This window comes from Notolabrus celidotus, chromosome 13 (genome assembly GCF_009762535.1).
Source record: "Notolabrus celidotus isolate fNotCel1 chromosome 13, fNotCel1.pri, whole genome shotgun sequence".
Lineage (NCBI taxonomy): Eukaryota > Metazoa > Chordata > Actinopteri > Labriformes > Labridae > Notolabrus > Notolabrus celidotus.
This window is the reverse complement of record NC_048284.1, coordinates 20,339,551-20,364,517: the sequence shown is the minus strand read 5'-3', so window position 1 is coordinate 20,364,517 and position 24,967 is coordinate 20,339,551. Positions and strand designations below refer to the sequence as shown.

The window sequence follows — 24,967 nt, the reverse complement described above, 5'->3', positions numbered from 1 at the left end:
GTGAGTCACAGTTTCTCATGAGTGGATGTGTCAAGTGTGCTTGACTACTGTGGTGTGATTTGCCCAGAAGAAAGTCGTGTGTTAGAAAAAATCCTTTGGGTCGGTGTTTGGTTTACACAAAGCCAGTGAGAGTGAGACCAAAAAGTAGCTGATGCTACATCATATGCCGATAGATCATCAGCATACGCTGGTAGCTCAACAACATGTGGTGTGGCCAAATATAAAAGTGATGACTTCTGCATCTCCCCTACGCAGAAAGGGCTGAAGCGGACATGAGCCCCACATACTTCTGCATCGATGTGTCCGTGTCGTGCAGCAATTCCCCACCGAAACGCTTGAGGGAAGTGCGGTCTCTCTGATAGCCTGCTTCCGGCCCCCCTACGATCTCGATGTTAATCTACAGCTGATACATGTTGCTGTTTATCATATAGACATGATTACATGAAGAATAGAGAGGAGGTCTGTGTTGATTCTACAGGTTGTTACATTTTGGAGGACGTGTAGGTCAGCTACGTGCGTAGGCCTCTGCGTAGGTACGTGAGCTACATGGACCCCTGGTGTAGGCTACATTGTCAATTTGACGCAGAAGTATAAATCAGCCATTAGCCTAGCCATTGTAGCCAGTCAGACTAATCAATAGCAGATAAATGCAATCCGACATTACATCATTACATGCAACCTGGTGTCTACGCCAATCACTACCAAACACCCATGCTCTCAATTCACATAGAAGAACAGACAAGGGACATTTTGTATTCCTTTGTTAACAATGCAGCACTCAGAGTGTCAATAAAGACAAAAATGTGTAGTAGCAAAGTGGTGGCATGCCTCTGGGGGGGCCACCATATGCCACTGGCCCCCTAGTGGCGCATTGTTGGCCCTGACACATTTCGCTGAACTCGCATCATGAGCCAGCAATCTACCGGCATATGCCACGGCATGCCATCGGCCACTTTTTGATCGAGGCAGCACAAAATTGCCTACCCTAGCTTTAATAACTAATGTGTGCATTCACAAGCTTTTAATGCAAGACTACATTTCAGTTTGTCAGTATTGTTTCACAGATTAAATATATATTCATAAAACATTCAGCAAAAATTCATTATGTAGGAGTTTATAACTTTGTTGTCTCTGCTTTGCAACAGTGAGCAGATGTCTTTGTTTGTTAGCGAACTTTAAGTTACATCATATGTGGTTGTAGGATGATGTTCACTTCTGTTTCAACAGACATGACAGTGACATGCTTGTGAGTGCATATGTGTGTATGTTTGAGCTTGAGTGCATCTTCCCCTCCCTGTTCTGAGATACCAGTTCCCTCATGTGTCTGGGTGTATACATTTAGTTCTGATGTACAGCTTCCTCATACACGCCTCTCCACCAGACAAACACACATCCATCACACACTTTTACCGCACACAGACACGCACACATTCATACATCACTGCTGACAGGCGTCCCACATTTATAACCACTGATAACTTAGTTTGAGATATACTGTTTGCTCTTAAAGAGATAAGATGCGAACCAAAACCAGAGCAAATGTGTTTCAGCTGCCTCTGAATCTCATATTTCTCTCTCTCTTTCTCTCTCTCCCTTTGTTTTTACTCACTCTGAAGACTGTTTCCGCTCTTTTACTACATTTTCCAGGAATAGCAAAAATACTCTTCTTTAAATAGGTACTGTTTGTTTCCTATTTCTGATGGGTTCTTTTTTCCTGCAAGATAATCGAGGGAAGGCTCCTGAAATCAGACCACACAGTCCCTGAATAATGAGGAGCTTATATTTTATGTTGTTAGCTGCCATTTTCAGCTCCTGTCATGTTGTGTTCAATATCAGCTGCTCTTAATAAAAATGTGAAAAACAGAAGAACATTTTAAAGTAGAATAGCACAAACTTCATAGTGTCATTGAATCGTCACTGTCATTGACTTTATGTGACATAAAATAAAATCTCATTAACAGATCAGAATGTGTCTCTAAGCTAATAGCATGAAGGAGTTCACTGTTTTCATCACCTCAGATTATCTGCAACCTTTTTTTTTTTAAATTCTGTCTTGTACTATTTACACTCATACATCCAAAATGAAATATAACGAGAGGAATTTCATAGCAAGTCAATGGTGCAGTTTTAGTTTTGTGTTTTCAATTTTATTGAGCGACAGAGGGAAAAACTCTGTATTCTGTAATGTTTTATAGGTGTTTTAACGTATTTAATTCATCCAGAAAAAAAACATGGCTGTTGAAAAATCCAAACACTGTATGTTCCAACTATTTCCTGTCCCACATTGAAGATACCAGCACCGTGGTCTGGTCTAATGTGATTCTCCTTCCTTTGGAAATGAAGAAATGATTTCAGATCTGCAGTTTAGACCTCCAATATGTGACACCTCGGACTTAAAGAAGGCTTTATAAAGAACCTTATTATTAAACATTTCTCTGGCTAGTTTTACTTGTCAGACATTTCATATCACTGCTGTCATACAGAAACCTTGTATCTCCATATTTCATTATTTTATGTAAAAAAAAAAATCTTGTTTTTGGTAAAACTTAGTGCCTGTGAGTTGGAATTACAACATTTCAGCCAATGAAGAACATTAAAAAGAGCTTAGAAATGAAGTCTGTTCAGTGTTTTTTATTTCCTGAAAAGCTGTAGTTTCGGAGATATGAGGTTTCAGCCCAACAGCAGCCATATTGAAATAACAAACTCTGAATGTCTCCTTGCAGCTAACCAGGATAAAATAAGTTAAATCTGCACTTAATAGTTGTAATGTAAATGTAAATGTAAAGAAACATCTACTGACTCCTATAATTTCTATTTCCACAAACAAAACAAAGCCTAAAAAGTCGAATAAATGAATTTTATTACACTTTTGGACTGTTGTATATTTTGACAGAAAAGCAGTGAAGTACAGATCTTGCAATGGGAAACCATCTCAGAACAGAAACAACACCAGAACACATTTTTTCCCATTACACAGGACTTGTTATCCTGCAATCACAAGTTTGAAGACAGCTTGTTACTGTGAAGGAATTTGTTTTGAATAGAGTCCACACTGAAGCATCCGTCTTATGTAAATCTTGTTGATCTGATGTGGTTTGGTTGTGAAATCTGAGCTAGCAAAGCGCCAAAGATGATGCGCATGATTTCTCAGCCTGTGTTCATGGAATGCAAACAGTCTTTGATATGTACAGTAGATTCACAGTAACAGTACAGAGATACAGGGAGGGCAAAATGAAAAAACACTGGAACGATTAAGTCAATCCTGTAGCGGGATGAATACTGCCTCATTATAAAAACACACAGGTGATTTGTTTCTTATTATATGGGAATCCCAAATGTGGTTAGGGTAGTGTTACATCTTACAGTAACAACTCTCACTGATTAACCACAAACATGGTCCTAACGTGATGTTTATACACAACATAAATACTGGCATATCGCTACAGCAAATCAAACAGGGATTAGAATCATTCATGAGTTTTGTTTCTGTTAAAATCAGAAAGAAAGCTTTAAGAAAGATACTGATTAGATTTTTATTAGCATCACATGATAAACACAAAGCTGTGATCCCCATCTGGACTGCCAGATTAGATTAGATGCAATAGTCCTGCCATAGTAATCTGTGAGATATGTAAGACCTAATACATATGTTACAAATAAAAACACTGGTACATGTGATCATATTCGACGAACAGCTGTGAACACTCAACATTGAAATCTGAAGGAGGCCAGCGCACAATGTTGCCAATGAATAACCAGAACATTGTACTTTCATTACAGTACTTCAAATCATGTTTATGATATTCAGAGCTCTTCAGGATTAACAAAAGAAACACAAACCACTCATCATCCTGTTTGTATCCATTAAAGACTCGTTCTTCATCATTGTGGGCAAATTCAGATGCTGCAGTTCACAACAGTGATGACATAAACTCCAGTTTATGCACACACACAAAACGCACGTAAATATCAACACCTGAAAACAGTTTTTAAAAGGTGTTTGGGTTATTATCTTTCTTTTGTAAATTAGGGGTCTCCAACCTTTTCCATTCTATCCCCTGTGTACAAATCATGTAACCAAAGCTGTGATCAATTTGTATTTGTGTGTGTGTGTGTGTGTTTGTAGCTGTTTATAATACATCATGGGAAAAAGCCAGAATATTTGTTCATGCCAGAAACTTCCAGATACAAGGATTGTGAAATGTCATCTTCCCAGTCAAACTACATTAACTTCGCTAATAAAGTAAAATAATACAGTAATATTTGTAAGTATAGTCACTTTTAAGTGTGCATTTGCATTTTTGTACTCTGTCTTCTGACAAGATAAGATTACTCTCCTTTTTTTGTCTTCACATTGTTGCATCTCTCTCGTTATCTTCCAGTAGTTTGTATTCATTTACATTTTTCTGTATTCCAGTGTTTCTTCCTTCAATCTTTTTCTTGACTAAATCTCCTACAGGCTGTCCTCCCATCTTTTCTAACAACTCTCAGTTTCTTACTCTCAAATAAAAAAGGACAGCGGACTAAAGACTTGAACTTAAGACTTCTCTTCTTTTAAGATCAATTTTATCTAACCTTCTAAGAACAATTTCAGCACTGCAGAATTGTAGCAATGAATCTATCACTTCTAGTTACATGATTTTCATTTGACAGTTAGTAAATATTTTGCTCTAGTATTTGCCTCTCAACTAAAAAAAAAGACATAAAATGCAGAGATGCCTGCAACAGAGCTCAGGAAACTGGGAATGTTAAGTTCCTTGCTTTAATGCTACATGATACTCATTTAAATTGGGATATTTATCTCTGAGTGGAGGAGGGGGGACTACTTACAGGTTTTGGGTGCAGACTATGACGTAATCTTACATTTACTCTGTTATTTTCCTCTTAGAGGGAGGCACCAGGTGTGCAGGCAGGTCTGACGGCAGTTCATGTCCCTCAAGTTTGACTTTAATCAGGTGATTTGCCAACGCAAACTCCTCATCATCAAGCATCCCATCCTTATCGATATCTGCCAGCTTCCAGATCTTTCCCAGGACTGTGTTGGGCAGTTTCGACTTCACCATCTCCTTCTTGGCGTTGGCTCCCGTTACCTTCCCGTTGACCGGTGACAAAGTGTAGAAGATCTCGTCGTAAGCAGGCTTGTCCCGTGCAACCACCCACTCTGCTTCGTCAATGCCCTCGCCGGCTCCTTCGCCGTACCCGTGTCCGAATGGGCCATCTAAAGTGCCGTCGAACGCACCGCCCTTCACAACTGGGTTGGGACGCTGGTTTTCTTCTTGGCGGACCAGGACCATTAAGCCAGCAATGTCGTGGGCCAGCATGTCATCCACTGCCTCAAGCAGTTTGGGCTTCAGAGGCTGGAATTTGTTGAGATCCTGAGCTTGGAGTTGGTCCTGACAAACAAAAAGTTAAGTTCACTATCAAACCACTATCTTTAAGTCATGAATCCACAGCTTTTCTCCTGCTTACCTGCATCTTCTTCAGATTAGGAAAATCTCCAGGTGATATCTGATGCTCTCTTTCAATGCGTTTGTAAATATCTGCTAGGCTGCCAATCAGTTCTTTCTTCTTGTTCTCCTTGCCGAACACAGAGGGCATCTCTTTCTTCAGCGCGCTGATGATGTAGGCATGGACCTGCAGGATGAAATTAAAAGACGGTCAAGTACTCTGCAGGTTTACTGGCTTTGATTGCTTTTAACTTTGGAGCCCATGTGAGGTAGGAAAAAAAACGTTTTCTTTAAGTCCCTTTAAGGAAAAATATGCGGTGAAAGGAATTACATTATGTGTAAGAAAACAGCTGTTGGTTGGATGTTGAACAGAGCTGGCTCACTGTCAAATATTTAGATGCAGGAAGTATAACTGGGACCCTCGGGACACAATACAGCTGGACAACATGGAGGAAGACATCCTTTCCTTACCATATTTTAATGGAGCAGATGAATGTCCACCTCTGAAGATAATCACTGAATCAAATTTAGGTCAAAGAAATAACCCATTACCATATCCTTGTGGATTCTTTGTCTTTGTCCAGTTCTTAACCTTTATGTAACTGTTTTTAAGAAGAACTTTTAATAAATGGCTCCAAAGGCCCAGTCTGTTGCAACTCTGGAGTCTGGAGACACTGAACACTCCTATAACAATAAATCTCTCAGATTACCTTTGTTGACATTTGTTTTTAATATTCAACACAAACTTAAGATGGCCAGAGTGATGGGAAAACCTGTATTTGTTTTGTTGCTGGGGTGATGAATGTGTCTGTGCTTCCCTGAATCCACCATAAGTCCTTGAAGCTCATCCCGAAACACAAGCACACACACACACACACACTATCAGCTGTCAAACAGGAAAACTGCACTCATTACTCAGCTTGATAAACCTATGTGTGTGTGTGTTTGTGTGTATCCTCAATGTTTCCTTGAACAGGCAGCGAACTGTCGCCTCTCATACCTGACTTCCTGTCCCATGGAGGAAACAGGAAGTAATTCACTGAGACGAGAAACGCCACATTTGTCTGCTTCTATTAGCTGTGTGACAGGGACAAGCCTTTCTGTCAAGGTTTACAGCTGGACAGGGAGAGAGTGAGTGATAGGAAGAGGAAGAGGAACACACACACACACACACACACACACACACACACACACACACACACACACACACACACACACACACACACACACACACACACACACACACACTTACTTAAGCATGTCAGTGTTAAACAACATTAACTTTATCACCTTTGCTAATCTAGCTCTCTTGATCAGATCGTTGAGTTTTCTAAGCGCTGCGTTCCTCGGTAGAGACTGGATGTCCTTGAATAAATCCTGCTCCTCTGCTTCAAACAGCTTCCTGTTGTCAGGAATGAGCAGAGGGTGGGACCAGAAGGACCCGATGTAGACACGGATCACCTGTCAGAGAGAGAGGCAGACATATCAACAGCAGGAAAAAACAAGATAAAAAAAGGACATAAAAGGTACATTGACCCAAATGTCATCTCATTAAATACCCCGGTGGAATGTACAGACAAATAGGCACCAGTTTGTATCAATGGAAACACTCAAACAAGTCATTTTTTCTTCACTGAAATAAGTCTATTATTAACAAGGAATTTCAGCTGAATTATTTCCCATTACATTTTTTTTTAGAATTGTACATTTCCTGGTTGTCTTTAAAGCAAAGTTTTGAATAAAGTTGTGAAAGGACATCACAAATTCCATCTACAACCTCTCAGTTTCTAACCTCATTATCCACACACTAATCAGACTGTCCAGGGATGCTGTGGTATTGAGGCACGGCACTGATTGACTGCCTGAATGTTGTCAAGGGGGGTGCTGACAGATGCAGAGGTGGAAAAACACCCAAAAAAAAAACAGTGCTCAATGTGAACCCGTGCTAGTACACTTCATATATGATTAGGAATCTGACCTGGAACAGGAGGAGGGAACAGTTGAATTGTTGTAGCTGTGGTTAAAACAGCATGTTTCTGAGTAGTACGTTTTAATTAGAGTGTTATTCCTATCTAGTTTGACCTGTCCAGTGTTTGTACGTTACATCTGTATACAACTAATGAGTTTCTGTAACAAATGGTCAAGTGGGGATTACATACCGCAACTGGTTCTCGTGTTTCCACAGTGTTTTACTTTATATTGCATAGCTTGAATATCTCATGGCTCATGTCCAACTTCCTACCTCCTGGTGTTTGCAAAACTCTGAAATGTTCCCACGTCTTTGCCTATCTTTCAGTTTTGCTGGCAGCTTCTTATACATACTTGTTTGTTTTGATTTGAGCCGTGCTCTGCATCATGTGGTTTGGCTTCTACTGTCACCTGTTGGCTTTGCTGTGCACTGCACCAAAACTGTCATTACAGTATTTGCAACTGTATCCTTCCTCCTTAGAGCACTGCCCTTGCTGCCATAAGGCTTTTGTCAGATGCAGAAATGTACAGCACTCTAGCAAAACAACCCAACTATGCACTTTGCAGAACCAAGGGGAGCTGTAGTTACAGTATTCATGCATCTTCATATAGCATTCTATTTATATTTATATTCTGCATCAATTGCACCATCATTTTCACACAACACCACTTTCCCAATGCTACATGCTCTGCCTATCTCATTTGACCCAGACTCTGGCTTTTAACCCAAACTTGTATTTTCTTCCTTAACACACCAAGCTCTTCCAAGGTCCGTTGTTTGTCTTTTGATCAGAAACTTTTCCAACTTACCTCAGGGGTGTTGACTATTTTCCCCAGCGACCACATCAGGGCACCATACACTCGCATCAACTGCTGGGTCTCTATCTGGTCAGCCTTGTTCAGCACAACTCTAAGAAAAAAAGGGCCACAAGAGGAAAGTTGAAATGTGTGAAAGCCAAAACATCCCTTATTGTTGATTAGATGTACACAGACCCACTGTTCCTGTCTCAAATGTCTAGAATCTGATATGTCTGTCAGTCACAGTACCTGATCTTGTCCTCATGGTTCTTCAGGGCCTTTATCACCTCTGAGAACTCATCAGAGATGTCCAATTTGTGGGCGTCAAAAAGTAATATGATCCTATCGACTCGCTCTGCAAACCACTCCAAGACAGCCGCAAAGTCATAGCCTGAGGAAGAGGAGAGAATCAAGACAAACTGTTGGGTTGTGAAAGAGAAAGTGAAAATGAGATTTCAAATGGAGGTTTAGATGAAAAGAGCTTATGATAGAAAAAGATGATCAAATCTGTATCCTTTTATTTCCTGTTTCTTTGCTCCCATCTCATATCAGTGTCAGAAATGGCACCAATGAAAGCCATTTTAATTGCTGGTGTACATACACTTTAGCAGTGTAACAACCTGCCCACACGTACTTACGCCTAGCATGACTTGAGTTTTTATGATGATTAATGATCCACTCTATGTATAATTTGTGACCAAAGCCATGAACTTCAGCTGTGGTGTTGCAATTTTCCCTGGAGAAACCCATTACACTGGCTTCAGGTCACGGAGGAGGCGATATGAAGGACGCCCTTATTACAACATGCTGAGAGAAAAGAATGCGTGTTTACAGATGGAGGCGGTGCTGCCAGGGTTCAACTAAGTGGATTTATAAAACTGAATAATGAGAAGGAGAAGGCACTCGCATTGATGTTTCCTCATCGTATTTGGCTGAGATTTTATTTCTCTAACACTTGAGAAAAATATGCACTATCTTCGGGCTTCTGCAATGAATGAAGGTGGCTTCAAATGCATGACGGAGTAAATCCTTTTGCGAATTCCTCTATAATGCAGGAATAAATGAATCAGTGATTAAGGCTGTCAGCAGGAGTACATCATTTTCTCCCTTGACTTTCTCTCCTACTCAAGGACAAAGCTGACTTTTACCTGCAGAATATGAGAGGGGACCAAGAACAAAAGGACGGGACAACAGATTACTGGGCTAAGATTTCCAAACAACATATACTGACAAAGAAGAAATGAAGTGAGTGGTTAAGATGTTGGATTACGGAATGTCAGCTCTTGTTTGTTATAAAGCAGAAGAAGGTACATTAGTAGATTTGTTAATACAATGAAATTCACATGAAATTTCCTGAAAAGTTTTACTTGAAAAAAGTCCTTCCTTTCAAATTACAAAACTACAAGTTTGAATATATATTAGTGGAACTCACACTAGTCCACTGCTCTTGCCTAAGGCCTAACTGTAAGGACATAGGTGTATTAAAAATTCCCAATTTTACATACTGCTGATTGCTACAGTGGCTAGCCTGCTGCTTCTCCCAACAGAGAGTTGTTTTTTCACCTTATGTAGGATTTTTACCGTAGTTATGTGTATTTGTTAATTAAAATTTAAAGTAGGAGCCCCAGTGTCGTCGTTCATTATATCCTTATTGGGATGTAAGCAAAACGTTTAGCAGCTGTAGCACTAAGTATGTAAAACACATCCTTTCATAAATGTAGCTGCATCTTCCTGTTCTATACAAGAACAGCTGAGAGTAGAGAGGGTACACTGCTGATTCAAGCATAGTTATGAAGCTTCAGCAAAGAGACAGATACCTTGATATTCTGAATTTAAGTGGATTGTTCTTCACTTGGTTTGGGGAAAAACATAGTAGGTAGCTTCACCATTGCAACCCAGCACCTCAAGTGTTTTGATGACCGTACTACCCCCAGTTTCTGAGCCTATTGGCTATCGTTTTACGATGTCCTGGTGTAGCAAGCGGTTAGCAAGAAACTACTTTCAGCCAAGACTTCCTTTTCTGTGCCCTGCATTGTTTATAATTCAATTAAGGGGTTGGGTGTTAAGATCCAAGCCAAAGTTGGGCCTAAAATTTGTCTGTGAAAGAAACATGGTAACAGCGTATTTATCTTTAGTTTCTTGTGAGTCTCAGTTTCACTGTAAATGTTTAGTTACATGTGGTTTGACATTCTTCTAATTTACTTGTAATCAACAGTGCTTAAGTCTGCTATAACAACAAATGTAAGCTTTGTCAGGTCTGTCCTCAGGAGGAGAAGAGAGCAACTTTTAAAGTCCTTGTTTGATGAATGGAGATTGGATTGATAACATCTGATGCACTGCAGAAAGTCAGGGAATCTAAAAAATGGATTGGCGTTTGCGTCAAAAGCAACTTTGGCACTCAATTTGAATTTTTCTCTTGAATGGCCAAGAAAAAAATGGCCACTGCCAACAGATTCCACCATTTTATGTACAATCCCTTAATAGAGATATTACTATCCATAGAACCATATAGGGGAAAATAATGATTTGTCTGATCAGGAGATCCCACACATGAGGGTTTATTTCAGGATATATGCCCATATGCACGTCCAGCCATTAGCGATGAAAACGGACCATTTGTACTAATAGTGAAATAAAAATCGATTAGCGGTATTCATGAGCCAGGTTAACGCCCCAACAAAGCATTAAATTAAATGGCAGTAGACGCCACCATTACAGGTGTTAACGCATGATTACCGCACCTGTTAGGCTGTTTAAAGGATGGCGGACATCGTGCTTATGCGTTACCATTTAAGACGAAATATGCGAAGACAACGGATATTTAGGGATCAAACGGATCCTTTGGAAAAATATGATCATTGACGATTGACTTGCTGATGATAGCTGTTTGTTCATATTCTTGTAATAAAATGTGCATTTCTTCCGCTAAAATTAGTTTTTTCTTGATCTTCTCTCAGTCACACCGGTACCGCTCGCCATGTTTATTGTTGTTTATGCGTAGTAGGAATGCGCAATTCCACTTTGTTGGATAGGGGTTTTCCAGGAGGTTCCTTGGGCATATGACGTTTTGCACCAGCCTCGCTTTCATGGCGCAATTAGTTAATAGGACAATTATTCGCAGTCGTGCATGCCGCTAACGCTACAGCCAAATGGGCCGTTCCATAATAGTACATTAAGACTAATGATCCCGTTTGTGTAATGGCTGGACGTGCATGCAGGCCCTGGGCATTAACTGCTAAGATGTCGTTTTCTTAATAGTGTAGAACAGACAACCAAAAAAAAACAAAAACGAAAGATGCAGCCACTGATGCCGAATGTGCACATGAGATAAGTATGACAAAAACCTTTAATTGTCTAGCCGCTGTGGTAAATGTGGGCTAATATTTTCCCCAAACCATTTGTTAAGAGCCAAGTGAAGAACATGTAACTGTCCATTAATTCTTCAAAGTATCACTTTCATTAGTTTTTTTTGCAGCTGGCAGTTTTCCAGGTGTTCATAATCAATACCTCCATAAGGACATCTATGTAGGCAGCTATAGCCTGAAAACTCCTCATCTGGGTTCGCCACACACACACACACACACACACACACACACACACACACAAACACATACACACAAAAAAATACATACAGTGGTAAAACAATGAAACCAAGTGAAAGAAAAGCAATGAGAACAAAACATGAGTCACAAAAGATACAAAGATCAAAATATAAATGACACATGAAAACATGGACAGGACATGCAAAAACGTATGGATGGAGTTTGATGAAAAAATGAAACAGTGAATACACACAAGTGAAACAAAGGCTCCAGCACACACTCACACACACACACACACACACACACACACACACACACACACACACACACACACACACACACACACACACACACACACACACACACACACACACACACACACACACACACACACAAAAACACACTGTCTCCAGAGACAACACAGCTGTGCTGACTCAGTAGAGGTTAATGTTGGCCTGTATTTTATATCCAGCAAACAATAGCTCGGTCACACCTCACTGCGCCGCTTATTTGGTTTGACAACATGTTCAGAGACTTTGACTAAATAAATAGAGAGTGGAACAGAGCTGATGTGGTTCTCTAACAATCAAATTACCTCCAATTGTAAACAATACGTAAGACTCTGTTTGTGCTAACAGATCATTTTTCTTCAGCTTCTTTCTCTCTCAACAGAAAAGCTACAGAAATTATGTTTAGATGACAAGGACTGATCAAGACCCAACCCAGCTATGAAGTAATGTGCTGAACCACAATGTGCTCCTTGTTCTTATTTAGGCTTTGGAAATTCTCAAGTATGTTTGTCTGACTTGTCATGTCAGCAATCTGAGTTTATGAAAATGTCCTTTGGAGGAACACAGCTGCTTGGAGCTCTGTATATTGTAAGTATATTGTAATTCATGTTCAGCACTTCTTTAAATGTCTTAATCATCATAAGACAACATTAAACCATGTTTATTTGATTTCAGACTTGTTCTTTCAGTAGAAAACAAACAAGAAGAGAAATCGAAAGTAGTCAGGGTGGAAGCAAGAAAGAAATTCAAAGATGGATGGAGACAAACAGTGAGTGAATGTGGGACAGACTAAATAATTGTGTCCTTTAATTCTTCCTGCTCTTTTGTTTCTGTTGGCGGTTGGTATGGTGATGCCAGCATTCAGCTTTGGGAATGCCAACCCCGCCGGACACATATCAAAGTGTAAGAGAGGTGGGAGGAATTCTTGTGGGCCTTTCACACCAAAACCTCACATTGAAGTAATTTCATTCAGTCCAACAGTGATACTGGGATCTCTCTGCTGTTTGTTGACTTCTTTTTAAAATGGTGATTTGAAAGAATTAGGGAGACATAGAGCCTAGTTTGATTATTTCATATTATTAGTTTTGTATCAGTTGTTAGATGACAACTGCTACAAATGACTGAAACTCTTTTTATGGACAATACTGGCTCAAAATACTCACCTGATATAGTTTAAATACATCATGGCAAGAGTGAAAACCAAAAAAGCTTAAATGGCACCAAATAGGGATATGTGTACATTTATTTGACTAAACCAAGCAGCAACCGGTGTAAAAATATGAAGCCCATGCAGAAGTGTTATAAACTGCAATTCATCGAGAATCCGCTTGAGGCTGGCAGCAGAAAGACCGGAAACCACATAGACACCAATTCAAAAAGACGATCTTTGCAGCATTAATAAACATGTTTACAGCCTGGTTCAAAAAACGGCTTGGCCCTACACAGCTAATTTCTCTATCGGCACACACTGTACGGGGGGTGAATTTCCCCGAATAAGGACATGACTGACTTGACTCCCGGACGGGAACACATAGCTGTTGGCTAGGAGGCTCAAACTCCGCCTCTTTACGTCACACTTTGGCTGGTTGAGTTCTGAATTACCAATATGGCTGCTGCCGACGATTGGCTTCAAAATAGCGCTCAGGAACAGATGGGTGACATCACGGATACTACGTCCATTATTTATACAGTCTATGGACTAAACATTTAAACGTCATCACCCTCGCTAGTCAGCCCTGAGATCACCGGTCAGCTAAACTAATTATCAAAATGTTTAATATAAGCCTGAAACACCAGTCACATGTTGTATCGGAGATGTAACACAGCCACCTGCCACTAGCAAGGCTGTAGTTCAAGTTAATGGCTACTGATATGACACGCTACAACCTAGATGGAAACAAGAGCAGATGACAGGTGGTGCAGTTTGGCAGTAGTTTCTTCAAGAAACTGGATATAAAGTTGTTTCTGGATAAACTGGCATACAACCATGTGTAACCAGCACTGGCATGTGGACATTTACCTACAAGAAGGATTGAAGGCTTGTGACGCTAGCTCTGCTAACCTTAGCCACACTCAGCGAAGTGATTTTGCATTGTTTACCTGCAGACTCTGATCCTAGCCGAGTTAAATGAACTTCTCTCAGTTTTCATTAAATTTGGGCTAGTCTGTAAGATTTTATTTTATGCTTGAACAAATAGGAAATTAGTTACTTTGAAACATCTATAGTACTTAAGATGATGGCAAAATGGCATTTTCCCTTGTTTTATGTATTGATTTAAGAGAGTTAGGGGCTTCCATATAGAACAACAAAAACTTCAGAGGAGCAGAAAGCTGAGAGGAAGTTTAGCACCTTTGTTGTATTTTGTCTTTAATTGCATTTATTCACAGATCCTTCAACTTCACCTTGTATGCCTTAAAAAACCCACTATTTTCAATATTTAGATTTTTTTTTTCCTACAAATGTCAGGCAAATCCCTCATGGTACTGGAATATTAGAAATGCAAAGTAAGTTCTCTGTATGAGTCAAAGCTCAAGTAAATATAACTGAAACTGACCTAAAAATAATAATACACAATCTGATATTATGGTTTAAAATCAAAGCTGTACTTTGAAGTGTTAAAAATGTTTCTGTGTAAATCCCTCTGTGTGTGTGTGTGTGTGTGTGCGTGTGCATGTGCATGTTTGAAAGATAGAGCACACTCAAAGCTTTTTTGTCGCTGCTTCCTGTTCTTTGAAATGAATGAGCCATAATCCTCCTGATAGCTAAAAGCTAAAATAAACACACAAAGACACACACAGACACACACAGACACACACAGACACACACACACACACACACACACACACACACACACACACACACACACACACACACACACACACACACAGAGAACCAAAGGAAATGCTGACATGCTCATTCTGATTTCAGAGGGACGAGGGGGCTGCAGCTGAATGGGTCGAAGGGAATACACACACATACAGACACACACACGCAAACACACACTAACATTAGCAGAGGAAGATAAAAGAGTGAGTGTCATAAGTGTTTTCTTACCTCGACTAATTCTCTGTTTCTCTCCTGACAGGATTCCTGGTGTGTCAATCACACTGATGCTCTCCAGCACTGGGTTAGGCAGCTGGGCACACACAAACCTAGGACACACACACACACACAAACACACGCACACACACACACACACACACACATGAAGAAGAAGAAGAAGAGCGTAGAGTTAAAAAAAAAAGCTGAAAGTGGACAGAAGTGTAAAACGTTTTAATAACAAACATCCTCCCTCTCTCTTCTTCTCCAATCTCAGCTGCTCTTCCTCTCTCCGTCTGCAGCTGTATCAATACTAGCAGGTTAGCGGTCGTCCTCACTGTGAACCCCCATAATCCCCCAAGGAAACAGTCAGTGTCTCCACTGTCTCCTTTCAACAGAGCAGGGTCCTCACAGAGAGGACACCACAGCAAGAGCAAGACTAAATACTTTTTTTTTTCTATTTTTTTCCTTTTCCTGAAGGATGACTCTGCAGAGATCACTGCCTGTCTCTCTCTCTCCCTCTCTCTCTCTCTCCCTGTTTCCCTCTCTCTCACAGAGGGCCATTAAAAGAGAGAAGCCTGACCAGTGAGCAGAGGGAAATTCAATCAACCAGGAATGTAGAGCTCTGGTGTGGATTCTCACTAGTACTCTCACTCCCTCTTTCTTCTCCACGCTCTTCTTCAATGTTCCTCCTCTAGGTTCAAATACTTAACCACTTACATCACTCTGTATTTTCAGCTAGGACACACCCTTGAAGGGTACCCAACAGCATCTGCCATCATAGCATTCAATGCACTTTGTAGCTGCGTGTGTGTGTTCACCTGTTGAGGAATGCATTTCCAAACGCGTTCAGCTTTCTGAAAGGCTTCTTGGGGTCCACCACCAAGGCATTGCCAGGGATGACACCTTCTGTGTCGCCGTGCATCACCGCGATGAAGGAATCTGTGGTGGGTTCAGGGCCGATCCGCATTCCGGGAAAATCCTGCTCCAACAGGTAGCTGTAGAGGAGATGGTATGACATAGCGTTAAACAAAACAAGCCAGGAGATTAGTCTTTTTTTTGGCAATAAACCTTACTCTACAGCCTTTATCACAGGAAAAATCTTTCCAGGCGATGCCTCCTGAGATAGTTAACAACACTGAGGAGGGTATTGTGTAGCTAGCATACGTGAGATCGCTTTAAAACAGATTAGTATGACTTTGTTAGACATTAGCCTAAGTCTTACATGCATTTCAGGCAATCATGTTCATGTGTTGTCAACTATTCCACAACTGCATTAAGGTTTTATAAAGACCTTATTTTAGTCTTCACAGAGTCCTCACAGTCCAAGTGTCATAAACAGGCAGCAACATAACTTTTTGCAATGCTTGTGAAGCACCAATGATGAGAGGAGGTAAACAACACACCTTTAGCACTACAAACTTCATTCTGCATCTCAAAACCTCAGAACCGTTATCCTGAACAGAACCAAGACCGTTCTGAAAAGTAAGTCAGCATCCTCTACTCGAGTCAATCAGTTAAGAAATATGGCAGCAGCCACACAAGGGTCAAGGAGCTTGAAAGGGAAAAACATTCATCATTCTGCATCTGCAGTTAAATGAAGTACCTGTTTAGTTTTAGTTTGAAAAAATCGGCATATTGTATGTTCGGAAAAATCTCGCATCCCTAGTAATTCTAAAAAGGAAATTAGTCTTAATGGTAAGAAGAAGTTGAAACACTGATGGAAAACAGGTCTGCCTTGCATTAGAAGCGGCTGACACAAGGTCGAGGGGAATCATTTTGCATCCTCAACACAACATAAGCCAGTACTTCAAACTCAGCAGCATAAGGTTTGATTTAAGTTTGCTTTCTGGATGAGGATCTTGTGATTTATTGAGATACAGATGGAGGCATTCTGCCAAAGGTGGAGCAAAAATGATCACAGATCTGTATGCAGGAGGAGAGATATTGGTGTATTCAACCTCACAAACATTGTGACTGCGTTCTGTAGTCATGTTTCAGGGCTGACATGAGGGAACTTGATAAAACTGCACGAAAAAAGACAGAATCATAAAGGAAAAGACTGAATTGGTGTTTCTATGGATAATAATGTCAAGTATGCTTGTTAATGAACTGACCTGATAACACCCCCAACCCTAACCCCAAGCAAATGAAGTGGTTTCAAATAAATTAACATGTGAAAATATTGAACAAAACTGATGGGGTGTTAGTGGAATTTTTGTTTTTAGGTTTGCAAATACGTTCTCTCAGAGTCCAAACCAGGCCACCAGACAGAAGACAAATATGTAGAAGTATTTGTTTGAGCTCTACCAGGGCTGACAAGAGGACCGGTCAAATTTAGAAGCATGTCAGATTCTTGTTTTGTTTACTAATGATGAAAAACAGCTGAATGAGGTGAAAAGGTTAAGGGGCAGAAAACCAAACACTTCACGTGATGCATGTTTTGTTTTGACTTGGCATCCCAAAAATAATCCAAAGATCCACAAAAGACCCACAAAAAAATCCCCAAATGAAGTCATATAGTTTCTTACCTTTCACTGTGAGTAGATATCGTTTTCAATTTACCGACTGATGAAAAACGTTTAGCCTCATCTGTCACCGCTGACTTATAAACTAATGTGTTTCAGGCATGATAGGTTCAATCCTTATCTGTTACATCAGTGGTACAAATGAAGATGAAGTGTGTTTCTGTTGAGCTTCACTCCCCTGACAAAGTGAGCACAGGCCATAAAGAAGGAGAGTTAGGCAAAATGCTTTTAACTGAAAGACCCATAAATCTCAGGTATGAGACGGTGGGATGTGTTTGCATTTTAACTGTTACCAGATGTGAGGATGGTGTCCACACACACATACACACCTTGTCAGGGGAGCCAACAGTGCCTGGCAGAGCTGTCTCTCTGCACACGTGTCTGTGTACTGTCTGTCTGTCAGTGTGTGCAGGTCTGTGGGGAGGTTGAGCCATGGCAGCAGATAATACGTTTGATATCATGACCATTCGGGCCAGGGAAATGTTCCATACAACATACTATCATAATATTCTGTGTGGAGATTTAGTTACAGATGCCATAAGTAGATCTTTTATCATTAGTATAACATTAACATGCATGTTAAGCTCTTCCAGAAATATTTACATTCTGATACCCCGGGTCCGTCATTAATGCTGCAGTTACAATTGCCATGGTGATACCATAGACTGTATAAATAACGGACGTAGTATCTGTGACGTCACCCATCTGTTCCTGAGCGCTGTTTTGAAGCCAATCGACTGTGGCAGCCATATTGGAAATGCGGAACTCAACCAGGTGGAGTGTGACGTAAAGAGGTGGAGTTTGAGTCTCTTAGCCAACAGCTATGTGTTCCCGACCGGGAGTCAAGTCAGTCATGTCCTTATTTGGGCAAAAACTCGTAATCTTTATATCTTCTGAACCATCGCGTTAGAAAAAAATTCACCCTCGTACAGTGTGTGCAGATAGAGAAATTAGTTTCGTAGAGCCAAGCCGTTTTTTGAACCAGGCTGTAAACATGTTTATTAATGCTGTAAAGATCGTCTTTTTTGAATTGGTGTCTATGTGGTTTCTGGTGTTTCTGCAGCCAGCCTCAAGCGGATTCTCGATGAATTGTAGTTAATTACACTTCCGCATGGGCTTCATAGTTTGAGACCGGAGGTTGCCACTTGGGTGAGACTGAAAAACTTTATTCATAAAACAAATGTCTACAGAGGTTATTTTGAGATATTCTTTGCTATTCTAAAAGTTTATACAATTCTAAGTAATAATAAATATAGTATATCACATCGTCTGCATATTGCATAATCTAAAACAGCATTTAAGTCGTGTTGCAAAAGAGACTGCATTATACACATAGACTGTATAAAATATAGATGTAGTATCCGTGACATTACCCCTCTTTTTCTGAAGCGCTGTTTTGAGGCCATCAGCAGCGACAGCCATATTGCTGGTGTTGAGTGATTGTGACATAAAGAGGCGGGCTTTGAGCCTCCTAGCCAACAGCTACAGTGATCCTGCCTGCCAATCACGTCAGCTGTGCCTCTCATTGGAAGACTCGTAATCTCAATATCTTTGAAATTGCCGCGTTAGAAAAAAATTCACCCTGTATTCACATGTTTATTTCTGCTGTAAAGATCGTCTTTTTTGAATTGGTGTGTATTTGGTTTCCAGTACTTCCAGAGCCAGCCTCAAGCGGATCCTTGATGAACTGCAGTTTTTAGCATTTCCGCATTAGACTCATATTTTGAGACCGGAGGTTGCCGCTTGATTATACAGTATGTTTAGCAACAGTGTATCCATTAATAGACAACATTTATCAATCTCTTATGTTACCCACAAAGGGAATATTTTAACTTTTTAAATAAACATTTACAGTAATTTCCTTTTAAAAACCCCAGTTGCTGAAGGGGCTAGATGACAGTTTCATTGTGTACACACTGAAGTTTACACACTGCTGAATTCAGTTGAGTTATGCATTGTTGACTTAAGTACAAGTTCGGTATCTGTAGAAGAGAATTCCTTTGGGACATAATTCAATATTACAAAAGGTAATGAACAAAAACATATCTATCCCAGTATACAGCATATTGCATAACATTAAAACCCCCAACAATAGGGGCGTCGTGTGGCCTAGCTGTTTAAGTGCGCTAATACACTGAGGTATAGGGATGGCTGTGGCTCAGTGGGTAGAGTCGGTCGTCTCTCAATGGGAAGTGTGGCGGTTCAATCCCAACCCCAGCAGTCACATACCGAAGCAAGACACTGAACCCCAAATTGCTCAGCGTGAATGTGTATGAATGAGATTAGCGTTTATGGTTTGTCTCTTACTATAGCATCCTCTGCCATTAATGAGTGAATGTGGTGTGAATGGGTGTGTGAGAAGAGTATGTTAAAGCACTTTGAGTGGTCAGACTAGAAAAGTACTATATAAGTACAAGTCCATTTATAGTCCTTTGCTACACCTCATCCCCCCTCTCTGGTCCCCCCATTTCCTGTCTCTCTTCAGCTGTCCTATCTAATAAAGGCAAAAATGCCAGACAATAATCAGAATAACAACAATAACACTGTATTGACAAAGAAAAAATACAATTTAGAAAAAATGTAGAAAATCAATGATTACTGTCCCTGAGATGAGAACAGGCTCAGATTACAGACCTCTAAATAACTGACAGAGAAGAGAGACTACAATCACCCTCCATCTTCTCTGTGTTGAAACACAAACATCCTTTTACATTTTTTAAAAACTTTTTTATAAAATGATAAAATAAAAACTAATGCATCTTTTTTTTAAATACTTGCGTCTCCATTCAGGGTGTGACATCATGAATTAAAGGATGCTGCTAGTGCAGCAGCTCTGACCATGGGTTACTCAGCATTTTGTACATTCTGTGTCTCCCTGCTATAATGTCGGTGATGAGGGGTCAGGCTGCTGATTGGCGGGTATTGAAAGAGTAAATAAAGAAAAAAAGATAAAGGGAATCATTGAATCAGTGCTCTATCAGTGAGAGTCAGATACAGAAGAGGAAGGAGAGAGAGCAGGGATATCTGCATGGTCCTGTCTTGCAGCAGGAAGTCACTAACAGCATCCTCTCTCAGGCTTTCAAAGTCTTACGCCACTAATTACTCTATGCAGGCGTGCACGTATTTTTGTGCATGTGTGCGTGGTTGTGAGAGGGGGAAGATGTTAGTAGCAGCCTTCAAAAGAGGCCCAACACCCAGCTGTTAATATGTCCTGCTGTCACACATACATGCATACCAAACAGAGATATTCCAGGTCAACTTTTCTTTTATATTTGTACAAAGTAACTGCTACAATTGACTAGTTATTGAAGGGCGTAATGGAAATTTAACAGACAATTCGGAATTCTTGTAATGTTAGGAACATATTTGGCATTTAAATCTCAAATGAAATATCTGGCCCAAAGTCCGTCCCGCTCATACAGAGTGTTTCAGGTACCACAAAGCAGGCAAACTCGTATTTTTACATCATCCTTAACTAAAACAACACATTTTGTTAGTCTTAAAGGGATACTTGTGATCTTTAACAGTTCACAAACAAAGACATTTTTATGGACTATGTTCTAAGAGCACCCCCTGATGTGACATGTATGTGAACATCTGTCACTCTAATTGTCTAAACCCACACACATGGATATTCAGACACACTTCATCAGGGAGCCTACGGTACCAGGCAGAAGTTGCATGTGTGTGTGTGTGTTATGTTGGCTGTCACATAAACTTTTTTATGGATTCAATAAAATTGCAGAGGTGTGGCTCTAAGCAGTCATGCTGCAAGTGTTGTGTGTGTGTGTGTGTGTGTGTGTGTGTGTGTGTGTGTGTGTGCGTGTGCGTGTGCGTGTGCGTGTGCGTGTGTGTTTGTGTGTGATGGAGACAATGTTGTCTTTAATTTCATATGTTTTGGATTGTTTTAAGGCAACTGTGTTTGGCTCTTGACCCACTTGTGAAGCAGAGAGACAGTAAAGTCAGTTTGGGTGTGTCAGCCTCACCCTGTCTTTCTGATGGTGTCTGCCTCATGTGTTTGTGTGCGATTCTGGTTCCCCTTATTTACAAGAAACACTTCATATGTGTGCAGAATGTGTGTGTGTGTAGGTGTGTGCTTTTTCTGTTCTCTCACCGTATGAAGCTGGTCTTGCCAGTAGAGTACTGTCCCACCAGCAGGACCATGGGCTTGTTGTCAAAGTCTGCATCTTCCAGAGCTGGAGAGTGGAACTCATGAAACTTGTAGCTCTCCTCCAGTGGCAGGAGTTTCGTTTTGTAGAGTTTTTTCAGTCCGTCGCTGACAGTCTGAAAAACTTCTGGATCCTTCTTCCTCCTGTCGTCGGTTCCAAGCCAGCTGAACATTGTTACTGGGTGTTTGTTGTTTGGAGTATTAATGCCACTAATATGTGGAACTTGTAAAAGATGCTTTTGTTTGTTATGTCCTTGTAGGATTCAAAGTCAAGCTAAAAACTGATATTTCCTCAGATATGAGGAAGAAAAAAAAATGTAAATAATAAGGTCAACCTATAATTCTTTGTATAAAGAAATGATTATGTTGTGTCCTCCAGTTGATAATTTACTGAAAGGAATTTTAAAATAGACAAATATCTTCAAATCCTTCAATTGTGAAAATCTAATATCTCACATAAAAATTAAGATGAATTTGCTGTTTGGGTCATCAGTCTGTCCAGGTACACTTGATGACTGCTGTTATTGATAATACTAAGGTTTTTCCTGATGGAATAGTTAGCCAATATTAAGTCTATTATCAAATACTATCTTATAATGTGAAAAATTAAATACAATTTTCAAAATAGTTGTATAATTTAACCATAAGTTAAACCTGAGCCTCCCAAAACCCTCTCATCGTCGAGTCCATTGATCCCCTTAAGTCCAGGCCACTCGAGCTCCTTGGCCAAAATAACACCACATACAATGAATTTGTTTTTGTTTACTTGTCTTTTCAGTAAACAAACGCTCCCCAAAAAGCCTAAATCCTGCTGCTCATGCCCAACATCACGTTGGCTATTCAATATCGTCCAGCAGCTAGCAGAGGAATCCCAAATATGATGCACCGAGATGCTGTCAGCAAGCGCCGTTATTGTCTACCCGCTCCCGCTCCTCTGTCCCCCAAACGCCGCAGACCTGCTCTGGACCAGTCTATGCTCCGGACCGGCAAGTACTTCTGTCGTCTTCGTGTCAAAAATAATAACTAGCAGCTTGTTAAGCTTAGCACTACGGGGTATTTTCTGTCACAGCTCAGCGCTGAATGTAGCAGCAGCTGATGGTCTGCAGCTCAATTTAAATGCCGAGTCGAAGGAAACCCGAGCCCGGCGGAAGTGCCCAAAGGCTGGCAGTCCAACCCTCCGCGGTCCCGCCCAGTGATGCTGGGGCTGAAGGGGCTGAAGCCGGGAAGGACGACGCCATCATGGATGAGGAGAGATGGAGGAGGTACACGACAGCGCGCCACCTAGAGGGACGATAGTTGTCCTGCTCTGGGAGTGAACAGGTCACAGACTTACTGAGAGAACAAAATATTAGAATATTATTAAATTGCTATCAACTAATGTCGAACATGTCGAATCTAAGAAAAAAATTGGACATCAAAATACTACTAACCCCAAATCACTAAGATGAGCCTAACACAAGTTCAGCATTTCAATTTAACCCTCCTGTTATGTTCGTTTCTCTGGAACAGCAATAATGGTCCTGGGTCAATTTGACCCGGGGCATATTCAATTATCCAAAAGTGTCTAATTTTTTAACTCCATAACTAACCATTTAAATACAGATTTAGTTCATTTGGTTTCTTTAATTCTCACAAATCATGATGCAATGAGGATAACTCACTCGTGTTTCATTAAAATTAATGTTAAAACTGTATTTAATGTGCATTGGAAAGCCCTAAATATAAATACAATACTTTTATATGACATAGATTTTTGTTTATTTTACTTTACATTTAGATTTTTTTTCTTTATGAAGTGATGTTGATAAAGTAACACAACACCTCTTCTGTCACATGCTGCTCAGATTGTTATGCTGCATTTAGCTGGTTTGGAAGTGCATATATTGCCTAAAATAGATTTTTAAAAGGGTCAATTTGACCTGCAACATAACAGGAGGGTTAAAACAGCTATTTACTTTGAATTTAATATACATTAATTGAAAGACAGATATACTACTATTTTTATCTCTGTTGTTGCCATGGTCTTTGAATTGTTTTTAACAACCTAAATACATTTTGCATACATATTGACCTCCAAACTGTAGATTTTTGGCTGAGACAGTAGCTGTACAAGCAAAGTGCTACTTAACAGAGATGCTTTATTATCAAGGTTTATTAATGTTGCATCTTGTGTAACTCACATGTGATTTTTTTGCAGGACAAGTACAGTGAGCTTTCTGTTTTACGCCCCTAAGCTATGGAACTCTTCCTCTGGACATTAAAATGGCGAGCTTTCTGGGTGGGTGTTTTTGATAGTAAACTTAAGACTTACCTTTTCAATCTAGCTTTTAATTTGGAGTAATTTATTTTTAGCCCTGGACATCATTATTAATTTTATTGTTTTTATTATTATTTTAATCATCATTATTTTAATCATTGCTTTAACATATATTTATCTTGTGTAATTATTTATTTATCTATTTATTTCTTGTATTCTTCTGATCTTGTTCACGCTACCTTATTTTTAACTTTTCTTTCCACTATTACTTATTTTATTAATTTTACTGTATTGATTTTATTTTATTTTTAAGTATTTTATTTAGAATCCTGCCTTTTATAATTTTACCATTGCTGTTGTTTTCTGTCTCTCTGTTATTCTGTGAAGGCCTTTGGGCTGCATGTTTTTATGTATGAAAGGTGCTATATAAATAAAGTTGAGTTGACTTGAGTTTAACAACCTAAATACATTTTGCATACATATTGACATCCAAACAGTTGACTTTAGGCTGAAACAGTAGCTCTACAATCAAAATGCTACTTAACAGAGATGCTTTATTATCGAGGTTTATTAATGTTACATTTTGTGTAACTCACATGTGATTTTTTTTGCAGGACATGTACTTTTGACAGCAATCTGATTTTGATACACAGGCGTTTTCCTAATACTGGCCTCGCACCCTTTCTTGAGCTTATATCCATTACAACTCAGGAGGCCCTGCTCACTTTTGAAGCAATGATTTAGGGCACTGCAGATGCTATTGTATGGTTAAACATCACATTAAATATTAATTTCTATTCGATTTTATCCTGTTCTCTATAGTGGGGATTTAAATGAATGTCATATAAATAGATATCTCAATGTAATTCCTTATTTTCTTTAGCCAGGTGTTATGTCAGTAGGTCAGGAAAGAAAGTTAGCCTTACTAC

General features: G+C 39.9%; 1 protein-coding gene across 1 annotated transcript; it reads right to left on the bottom strand.

Annotated features, from left to right (window-relative positions):
- Positions 1–2,843: 2,843 nt before the first annotated feature.
- ehd3 (EH-domain containing 3) lies at positions 2,844–22,987 on the bottom strand. The gene is made up of 8 exons (XM_034699943.1): positions 21,728–22,987; positions 15,907–16,083; positions 15,101–15,198; positions 8,463–8,604; positions 8,226–8,325; positions 6,738–6,908; positions 5,470–5,634; positions 2,844–5,393 (listed from the first exon to the last, which is right to left on the bottom strand). Exons 1-8 carry the CDS (start codon positions 21,952–21,954, stop codon positions 4,866–4,868), a joined length of 1,608 nt encoding a protein of 535 aa, XP_034555834.1. The 5' UTR covers positions 21,955–22,987; the 3' UTR covers positions 2,844–4,865.
- Positions 22,988–24,967: the final 1,980 nt, after the last annotated feature.